Raw genomic sequence first — 11,096 nt, 5'->3', positions numbered from 1 at the left:
TCGCCCCCGGGGCCAGCGTCGCCGCCGCCGCCAGCACGAGGAGGAGCAGCCGGGGACGCGGAGCAGCGGCCGCCGCCTCCATGGTCCCGCCGCCACCGCCTGTGGCCCGGTCCGGCCCGGCCGCCGCCTCGCCTGAGCAAGCCCTGCCTCGCCCCACCTCCCGCCGCCGCGGCGGCCTCGCTCCGGCCCTTTGTAACTGCTCCGGGGCTGCGCGTCCATTGGCTGGCGGGCTCCCGCCGGCCCCGCCTCCCGGCTGTCTGCGAGCGGCCAAGCGGGACCAATCCCGGAGCCCCGCCCACGGGCTCGCTGGACAGCCAATCCGCAGCCGCGGGCGCCGGCCTCTGACCACGCCCCCAGACTCCCCGGGGGCCGTGCTGCCAGACCCCTGCCCCAGCTCGAGCCGCTCCCTGCCTGGAAGAGGCCGGGTAGCGGCAGGGTCTAGCGAGCCCTGCCCTGGCTTAGCCTCCAGCCCCGGAGGGCGAGGGTTGCACGAGAGGTGTGTCTGGGTGTGAGTCGCTTTCGGAAAAAGGCTGTGGCAGCTCTAACGCTCTTCTCTTGTAGCCTTCTCTCAGCACCTAAGATCTAGCACTGACCCCAACCCCACCCCGATCCCCCCTTCATGGCCCTGCACCACCAATCCTCAACACAGTCGCCCAGATCCGCGGTCGTCAGGCAGGCTTCAACTTCCATTTCCCAAATCCAAGCTTCAACTTTCAACAGCCCGCCCCCCAAGTCCTTCCTCCGTGCCTTTGATATATGACTCAGTCTTCTCCTCCCGCTGTCAGTGTCTAACCCCAACCTAGCCCACCTCTCAAATTCCAGGCCCTGAAAGTCCTCAAATCCTGGTCTCAGATCTCAGACTTAGACTTCAGATCCTGAGCTCCGACACACCCCCGAAGAGCCTCTCTCCTTTCGGAACTCAGAGCAGACCCAGAACGGGTTCCAAACCACACTCCTTTCTGACCTCCTCCTGATCCAGGTGGGAAAGGGAAGGTTCCCACCCCCACCCCCGAAGAAAGAGGACTTCCCTTCTTAGCACGCAGCACTCCTCCCGTGGCGGAGGGGGCGTAGTTAATACTTTGACTTGCCTCTGACACGCCTGCACAATAATTCTGAGGTGTCACTAGAAACCCAAATAAACTCGGCTACGTTTTCATTCTGAATTCCTAATTTACTGTGAGACGCTCCACCCACCTTCCCTCTGGGACACCAAAATGAGCTCCAGATTTGTAATTCTTCCTGTCAGACTAGTCCTCTCTTCAGACACAAACACAGCCGAGGAGGCTGTTACATAGAACAGAGAACATTTTTCCACAGAACCTTTTAAGGAGAAAATTTTATTTTCTGTGTCATTTGAGCTTGGAATTAAATAAACCTTGGTGGCAGGAATCAGAATCACCCTCCGGCATCAATTTGTAAATTAGCGCTACTCCTCGCTGAGCACTTTACCTGCCAGTAAAGACTTCCCTCCCGAGCTGTAAAAGGGTAGGTAGGGTGTTGGAGTGGAGATCTGAGACCCTCCCCATTCCCCTCCTGAACAGGATACTTATTTGAGCAAGTCAGTTAACCTTTCCGAGTCTCCATGTCTTCATCTGTAAAATGGAAACAATACCTCCTCTTTAGTGAGAGGATGTAAGATTTGGGGTTCTTCTCCCCCTCCTTCAAGCTTTACTTCTAGGCCCTCCCTCCAGCCACTGCTCTCTGACAAGTAAGCTAGGGTTCTACACTGAACCGCCGACCTAGGGATGCAGGTACTACCAAAAACAAAGCAGAGGCTGCCCTCTTGGGCAGCTGGAGAAAGCCAGTAACAAGTTCTCCTCTGGCTCCCTGCAGCGGGCAGACCAAGCAGGGAAAGACTGCCACTGGCTGGCTCTGGTCCCCATCTGCTCTCTCAGTTCCAGTTTCTTCCATGGAGATGTGGTGGGTAGGGGTCTTGTGATACCATGGGGTCTGTTAGACTGATTTTTCAGGACTCTATTCTCAGTGTCTTCCATGAAAACTCAGGAGACATTTATTCTAAGAATGAATAAATGAATGAATGAATGATTCAACCCAGACAAGTGAAGTGTCCCCTCATCGGGTTCTCTCATTAGATTCTTCATCTCTAAAATGGAAATATTATACCTACCCCATTTATAAACAAAAGGGATTGAATCACATATCTTGAGCCCCTTAAATGATGTAATGTGTCTGGAACAGTGTCTAGAACACAGTAAATACATTTTTTTAGGACATAGTAAATATTTAGTTAATGCCATTTCCTTTGCCCAGCCCCTTCCGGCTCTGTTTGATTCTAATCAGCATTCATTTCTGTTAACCTGTACCTTCGCCTTACAGAGCCTCAGTTAATCAGTGTCAGATTATTTTCTATGACACACTTCCAGTTCCTTAATATTTTCCATGGAACTGAGAGTCTTCATTAGAAAACTGAGGAACAGGAAGGAGAAACATACTATTTTTAAATTTTATTTTCCTGATATTAGGAGGAAATTTCCATGAGCGTGGATCCATAAATAAACTACATGGGAATGGAACAATAAATGATAAGTTTAAAATCATGGTTCTCAAACTTTAAAATGTCTTCAAATTAGCTGGAGAACTTTAAAAAATGCAGATTCCTGGGTATCAGCCCCAGAGAGTCTGTATCAGTTCATCTGAAGGAGGTCCAGGAGACAAAGACCCCGGTGACTCTGCTGCCGGTGTCACCAGGCCACACTTCAAAAGACACTGGTTTGGAAAATGTTGCCCTGAAATTTAAGAAATAAAAATGCATATACTTATTTCACCTTTTGAGAAACGGAGAGCAATGGAAGAAGCCTCTGGCTTTGGAGGCCTGCAGACCCTAGCTGGAATTCTGACTATGCCATTTATCAGATGTAGGATGCGTGTACACGCCATGATTTCTCTGAGACTTCACATTCCCCGGTGTAAAATGGAATAATGATACTGACTCATATATTTGTTGTAAGGTCTAAATGAGCTCTTGCACATGGAGAATCTCCCATAACTGTTAATTCCCGTCGCAGACTCTATAGGCTCTGAAAAAGGCTTGTTACTCCACCTTGATTTCATGGGGGAAGAAACTGACAACCAGCCCCCAGCAAGTCAGCTTCAGAGCCAGGACTAAGAGACTCTTACTCCAATGCCTTGTCCTCTGCACAATGCTACCGCTCAGTCTTTATGACAAATACATTGTTTGCTTTTCCTTTTGGATTATTCCCTCAAGATGTTTTCTCCCAAGTAGAGGCAGAGACAGCCAGTTGCCTAAACTACATCCATTCCTACATTCACCTTATAAAAGAATCCTCATTTTGGGGGGAGGGGGGAACAGTTCACCTGGCTAAAAATCTTAATTTCCCAGGCTCCTGGCACTTAGATATGACCATGTGACAGAGTTCTGCCCAGTGAAACATAAGAAGTCTACCAGGTAGAGTTCTTGGAATGATACTGTTTTCCCCATAAAGCAGAGACAGACGCTTCACATTCTTATCTTCTTTCTGCCCAGAACACAGTTGCAATGCCTGGAGGTACAGCAGCCATTTTGTGAGCATAAGGATGATGGTCACTACTAGGAATAGTAGAGCGAAAAATGGAGAGAGTCTGGGTCCTTGATAAATTCCTTGAGCAACTGTGCCAGCTCTAAATGCTTACAAATGAAGTTCATATTACATGAAAAAAATAAACATCGTTTTTCACCTTAAAACACTTCAATTCTAGTCGTATGCTAACTATTGTATATTTTGTTTCTATCTTATTTTTTAACTTACAAGCTATTATTGATTTGTGCCATTATCTATTACTAACTCCTCGGTTCCTAACTGAATATCAAATCACCTCAAAATTTAGTGGCTTAGAATAATAACCATATATTATTTCTCAGGAGACTGTGGGTAGGCTGCGCTGTTTTTCTCAGCCTAGGCCAATTTAAGCAGATTGCAGCTGAGCTCACATATCAGTCTGCTGTCAGGGGGCAGGTCAGCTGGGAGTTGAACACATCTAATGGTTTAGATCAGCTCCTTTATGTGGTTTTTCATTCTGTAGCAGGATAGCCTACTTTTGCTAACATGACAGTTCAGGGATCCAAGATGATGAATGGCGGTTTACAACTGGCACATCATTTCTGCCACATCCCATTGGTTTGGGCACGAATTAGGCCAGACCCAAATTCAAAGGGTGGGGAAATAGAATCCACCTCTTCATAAAAAAAGCTGCAAAGTCACATTGCAAAGGTGTGTGGATACCAAGAGAGAAATAATGTGGCCATTTTTGCAAACACTTTTTACCACTTTTTCTGATCTTTACTTTTTTTTTTTTTTTTTTAATCCCTAGCGTTTCCATCTCAAATCACTTTAATTCTGCCTGAAGTATATCCTTTCAAATTCCCTTTGGTGAGAGTCGACTCTGTAGCAAACAATTTTAGTTTTCATTTGACCGAGATGACAACATTTAATCCTTATTTTTGGGCAGTGTGTTCACTGGACATAGAATTCTAGATGCGTAATTGTTTTCTTTCAACAATCAAAGCTATCCTTCCACTGTTTCTGGCTTCCATTGTTGTGTATGTGAAATCAGATGTTAGTCTGTTTCTCCTTTGTAGGTACTTGGTCTTTCCTTTCTACTTTTTTTGAATACACTTTATTTTTTCTAAATAAAAATATTTATAAATAAATATTATGAATAATAAATAAAACATTTATTTTTTAGGTTCACAGCAAAATTGAGGATAAATTACATAGAGTTCCCATATATTCCGTCTCTTCCCAGGCACAGCCTCCCCCACTATTCATATCCCCATCAGAGTGGTACCTTTTTTATAATCAATAAACCTGCACTGACCACGTCATTATCACCCAAAGTCCATAACTTCCATTAGAATTCATTCCTTGTGTTGTACATTCTAGGGGTTTTAACAAATGTTTAATGGCATATGTCTACCACCCAAGTATCATACAAACTAGTTTCACAGCATATTCTGTGCTCAGCCTACTTGTCTCTCCCTCCCCCTAACCCTTGGCAATCACCAATTTTTTACTATCTCCATAATTTTGCCTCTTCCAGAATGTCATACAGTCAGAATCAAACTGTAGCCTTTTAAGATTGGCTTCTTTCACTTAGTAATATGCATTTAAGTTTTCTCCATATCTTTTCATGGCTTGATGCTTCATTTCCATTTAGCGCTGAATAATATTCTGTTCTATAGATTTACTAGAGTTTATTTATCCATTCAACCCCTGAAGGATGTCTTGGTTGCTTCCAAGTTTGGGCAATTACGGATGAAATGCTATAAACATCCGTGTGCAAGTTTTTGTGTGGACATAAGTTTTCAACTCATTTGGGTAAATACCAAAGAGCATGATTGCTGGATCATATGATAAGAGTATGTTTAGCTTTGTAAGGAACCGCCAAACTGTCTTCCAAAGTGGCTGTACCATTTTGCATTCCCACTAGCAATGAATGCGAGTCCTATTGCTCCATATCTGGCTGCTTTTATTTAATTGAATTTTTCATCCCTAGAAGTTTCATTTGGGTCTTTTAAAAATCTTTATTTCTCCTCTCATTATGTCCACATTTTTCTTTACATCCCTAAATATCTGAAGCATATTTACAATAGCTGTTTTAACGTACTTGTTGGTTAATTCCATCTTCTGTGTCTGTTTCTGTTTACTGATATTTTGGGCTCACATTTTCCTGCCGCTTTTTATGTCTAGCGACTTTTTATTGGATGCCAGACATTGTAAATTTTAGGGTATGGAATGCTTTATTTTCCTGAGGAGTCATGATCTTTTCCTGACAGTGAGTTAAGTTACTTGCAGATTAGTTTCACCCTTCAGAGGCTTATTTTAAAACTCCTTTAGGACAAGTCCAAAATAACTATTATTTTAAGACTAATTGTGCATCATTTAGAAGGTGTGTTCTTTCTGGGATCTCTGCTAAATGCTCTATATATTCTACAAGGTCTCTCTACTCTGGCTGGAGAGGGCTCAATTCCTGAGCTCATCTGAACTCTGAGAATCTGTTTTATAGCTTCTCAGTAATTTTTCTGTTTTCCAAAGTTGTTCTTGCCAGCCTTGTGGGGGTCTCACTCTCTGCGTGCATAGGTTAGTATTCAGCCAAAAAGTCAAAAGGACCCCAATGTGGATTTCTCAAACTGTCTGTAGAACTCCTTCCTCACCAGAGCTCTGCCTTGCAGATTCTAGCAGCTGCGGGGTCCCTGAGCTCTGATCTCGAGCTCCTCAAATCAGAGGAAATGCTGGGCAACTGTGTTTGTTATTCATTTACATATCATCTTCTGTGAAGTGCCTGTCCAACTCTCTTGCTCAAGTCTTATATTTATAGGGGTTACCTGTATAATCTGGATATGAGGCCATTGCCAAATGTGTATATAGTAAATATGTTTTGCTCTGTTATTTTACTGATGTTGTTTTAAAAGTGCAGCAGTTTTAATTATTCCTCTTTTATAGATAGTTCCTTCTGTGTTCTGTCTAGAAAAAAATTGTCTACCCTCAACCACAAAGATATTCCTCTTCATTTTCTTCAAGTTGCTTTAAAGTTTTAGCTTTTACACTTAAGTCTTTAAGCTACCTTGAATTAACTCTTGTATAAGATGTGAGGTATGAGTCAAGGTTTAATTTTTTCCATGCTGACATTCCGTTGATCATACTGACATTCAGTATGATTTGCTGAAAAAAGTTTTCTTCCCCTTTTAAACTACATTGGTACCTTTGTCAAAAATTATGTGACTGTATATTTGTCAGTTTATTTCTGGACTCTTTTCTTTTACATTGGTCTAATTGTCTATCTTAATGCCAGTTTCACTCTCCTGATTACTGTACTTTATGGGAAGTTTTAAAATCATGTAGAGTTTGCCTCCCAACTTTGTTCTTCTTCACCATTGTTTTGCCTACTGTAAGAAGTAAATTGTAATGATAGCTTGTCAATATCTACAAAAAAGCCTGCTAGAATTCTTACTGAAATTGCATTGAAACTGTAAATTCAGATTCTGGGAGAACTGACGTCTTTATAATATTGATCATTCTAATCTGTATGCATGGTATATGTCTCCATCTCCTCAGGTCTTTAATTTCTCTCAACCAATGTTTTATAGTTTTTGTTGGTAGAAGTCATTCATAACACTTGTTCAATTTATTTCTAGCTACATTTTTATGTTATTATAAATGAATTTCATTTTCTAATTGCTTCCGTTAAGTTTTCTAAAATTTTCAATTTTAATTCTAGTTAGCTAACATACTGTATTATATTAGTTTCAGGTGTGTAATGCAGTGGTTCAACAATTCTATACATGACCTGGTGCTCATCACAAGCATGCTCCCTAATCTTCATCACCCATTTCACCCATCCCTCCACCCACCTCCCCTCTGGTAACCATCAGTTTGTTCTCTGTAATCAAGAATCTGGTTTCTGGGTTGTTTCTTTTTTTCTTTGCTCCTTTGTTTTCTTTCTTAAATTCCACATGTAAGTAAAATCATATGGTATTTATCTTTCTCTATTTCACTTAGCAGTGTACTCTCTAGGTCCATCCACATTGTTGCAAATGGCAAGATTTCACTCTTTTTTATGGCTGAGTAATATTGCAATATATCTCAATCTCTATCTATCTATCTACCTATATATCTATCTACACACACACGTGCGCGCGCGCGCACCCTGCAACTTCTTTATCCATTCATCTGTCAATGGGCATTTGAGCTGCTTGCATAATATGGCTATGGTAAATAATGCTGCAATAAACATAGGGGTGCATGTATCCCTTTGAATTAGTGTTTTTGTATTTTGGCAGTAGATACCCAGTAGCGCAATTACTGAGTCATAGGGGAGTTCTATTTTTAACTTTTTGAGGGACCTCCATACTGTTTTCCACAGTGGCTGCACCAATTTGCATTCCCACCAACAGTGCACGAGAGTTCCTTTTTCTCCACGTCCTTGCCAACACCTGGTGTTTCTTGTGTTGTTGATTTCAGCCATTCTGACAGGTGTGAAGTGATATCTCATTGTAGTTTTTGATTTGCATTTCCCTGATGATCAGTGATGTTGAGCATCTTTACATGTGTCTGTTGGCCATCTGGATGTCTTCTTTGGAGAAATGTCTGTTCATGTCTTCTGCCATTTTTTTAATTGGATTGTTTTGGGGATGTTTTTTGAAATATTTTGGATACTAACCCTTTATCAGATATGTGATTTGCAAATATCTTTCCCCATTTCATAGGTTGTTTTCTAGTTTAGTTGATTGTTTGGTTTTTTGTTTTTGTTTTGTTTTGGGCTTTTTTTTTTTTTGGTGTTTTGTTTTGTTTTGTTTTGTTTTGTTTTGTTTTTGCTGTACAGAAGCTTTGTATTTTGACGTAGTCCCAGTGGTTTACTTTTGTTTTTTCTTCCCTTGCCTTGAGAGACATGTCTAGAAAAATGTTGCTACAGCCAATGTCAGAGAAATCACTGCCTGTGGTCTATTCTATTTTTATGGTTTCAGGTCTCACATTTAGGCTCTTAATCCATTTTGAGTTTATTTTTGTTATAGGTGAGAAGGTAATCCAATTTCATTCTTTTGCAAGTGACTGTCTAGTTTTATCAACACCATTTGTTGAAGAGACTGTCTTTTTACCATTGCATATTCTTGCCTTCTTTGTTGAAGAGTAATTGTCCATATGATCATGGGTTTATTTCTAGGTTCTCCCTTCTGTTCTATTGATCTACGTGTCTATGTCTGTGCCAGTACCACACTCTTTTGATTATTACGGCTTTGTAGTATATCTTGATATCTGGGACTGTGATACCTCCAGTTTTGTTCTTTTTAAAGATTGCTTCAGCTGTTTGGGGCTTTTATGGTTCCACACAAATTTTAGAATTGTTTGTTCTAGTTCTTTGCAAAACGCTGTTGGTATTTTGATAGAGATTGCATTAAATGTGCAGATTGCTTTGAGCATATGGACATTTTAACAATATCTGTTCTTCCAATCCATGAGCACGGAGTTTCTTTCCATTTTATTTGTGTCATCTTCAATCTCTTTCATCAGTATTTTATAGTTTTCGGAGTATAGGTTTTTTACCTCCTTGGTTAAGTTTATTCCTAGGTGTCTTATTATTTTTGGTACAATTGTAAAGGGGATTGTTTTTCTTAATTTCTATTTTTGCTACTTTATTATTAGTGTCTAGAAATGCAATGGACTTCTGTATATTGATTTTGTATCCTGCAACCTTACGAAATTAATTTATCAGTTCTAGTAGTTTTTTGGTGGAGTCTTTAGAGTTTTTTATATACAGTATCATGCCATGGGTAATAGTGAAAGTTTTACACCTTCCTTAGCAAATTGAATACATTTATTTCTTTTTCTTGTCTGATTGCTGTAGCTAGGACTTCCAATACTATGTTGAATAAAAGTGGTGAGAGTGGATGGACATCATGTCACGTTCCTGACCTTAGGGGGAAAGCTCTCAGTTTTTCACCACTGAGGATGATATTACCTGTGGGTTCTTCACATATCGTCTCTATTGTGTTGACGTATGTTTCCTCTAGATCTGCTTTGTTGAGGGGTTTTATCATGAATGGATGTTGTACTTTGTCAAATCCTTTGCTGCATCTTTTGAAACGATCGTATCCTTTCTTTTATACTTTCTCTTGTTGATGTGATGTATCAAGTTGAATGATTTATGAATAATGAACTACACTTGCATGCCAGGAATAAATCCCGCTTGACTGTGGTGGATGATTTTTTTTAATGTATTGCTGAATTCAGTTTGCTGATATTTTGTTGATGATTTTTGCATCTATGCTCACCAGAGATATTGGCCTGTAGTTCTCTTTTTTGTTGTGTCTTTATCTGGTTTTCATATCAGGGTAATGCTGGCCTCATAGAACGAATTCAGAAGCTTTCTTTCCTCTTCTAGTTTTTGGAGTAGTTTGAGAAGAGTAAGTATTAGCTTTTCTTTAAATGTTTGGTAGAATTCACCTGTGAAGCTGTCTGGTCCTGGGATTTTGTTTGGTGGGAGGTTTCTTGTTGTTGTTGTTAACTGATCAATTTCATTGCTAGCAATCAGTCTGTTCAAATGTTCTGTTTCTTCCTGATTCAGTTTTGGGAGGTTATATGTTTCTAGCAATTTATTTCTTCTAGGTTGCCTAATTTGTTGGGATATAATTTTTCATAATATTCTCTTATAATCCTTTGTATTTCTGTAGTGTTAGCTGTTATTTCTTCTCTTTCACTCCTGATTTTGTTTATTTGAGTCCTCTCTCTCTCTAGATGAATCTAAAGATTTATCAATCTTGTTGATCTTTTCAAAGAAACAACCTGGTTTCATTGATCTGTTCTATCGTTTTTTATTTCATTCATTTCTGCTTTAATCTTTATTATTTCCTTCCTTCTACTGGTTTTGGGTTTTATTTGTTCTGCTTTTTCTAGATCCTTTAGGTGTAAGGTTAGGTTGTTTATTTGACATTTTTCTTGCTTCTTGAGGTAGGCCTGTTTTAGTATGAACTTCCCTCTTAGAACAGCTTTTGTTGCATCTTAAATTTTTTACCATTGTGTTTTCATTTTCATTTATCTCCATGTATTTTTAGATTTCCTCGTTGATTTCTTGGTTGACCCATTCATTGTTTAGTAGCAGGTTATTTAACCTCCATGTATTTGTTTCCATTAAGTTTTAATTTTTTTAAATAGAAGTTGTATTTGAATCTTTCCCAATTCTATTGGGTCTTCCTTTATTGTTCCTTGTTTCCAACATGTGTTTTTCAATTGGCTTGTTTTTTTTTTTTTTTTACAGCATTTAAAGCATTGGTATGTTAAAAAAAAAAACCATAGCAATCATAGTTACTTCATAATTGTGTTTGTATATGATGATTCAAGCATACGAAATCTTGTGAGTCTGTTTCTGTGTCTGTTGTTTCTCATTTATAGTGCCTCTGCATACACATTGTTCTTTTTATTGAAAGCTGTGCGTTTTCTTCGGAATTTTGTTTAAAAATTTTTTTTTCAGTGTTTATTTATTTTGAGAGACAGAGAGAGACAGAGTGTGAGTAGGGAAGGGGCAGAGAAAGAGGGAGACACGGAATTCAAAGCAGGTTCCAGGCCATGAGCTGTCAGCACAGA

The 11,096-nt window shown here is 40.1% G+C and overlaps 1 protein-coding gene across 2 annotated transcripts in view; it reads right to left on the bottom strand.

The window, feature by feature from the left end:
* TGFBR1 (transforming growth factor beta receptor 1) overlaps positions 1 to 145 on the bottom strand; it is a 56,240-nt gene extending 56,095 nt beyond the window's left edge. The window contains exon 1 of one of the 2 annotated variants that reach the window (XM_040481805.1): positions 1 to 145. In XM_040481805.1, coding sequence (XP_040337739.1) covers positions 1 to 82 — 82 coding nt within the window. In that variant the 5' untranslated portion in view covers positions 83 to 145. The other variant, XM_040481807.1, reaches the window with a different exon arrangement.
* Positions 146 to 11,096: the final 10,951 nt, after the last annotated feature.

This window comes from Herpailurus yagouaroundi, unplaced genomic scaffold, assembly GCF_014898765.1.
Source record: "Herpailurus yagouaroundi ecotype Mexico unplaced genomic scaffold, PumYag 160, whole genome shotgun sequence".
NCBI lineage: Eukaryota > Metazoa > Chordata > Mammalia > Carnivora > Felidae > Herpailurus > Herpailurus yagouaroundi.
This window is presented reverse-complemented; position numbering and strand designations above follow the sequence as displayed.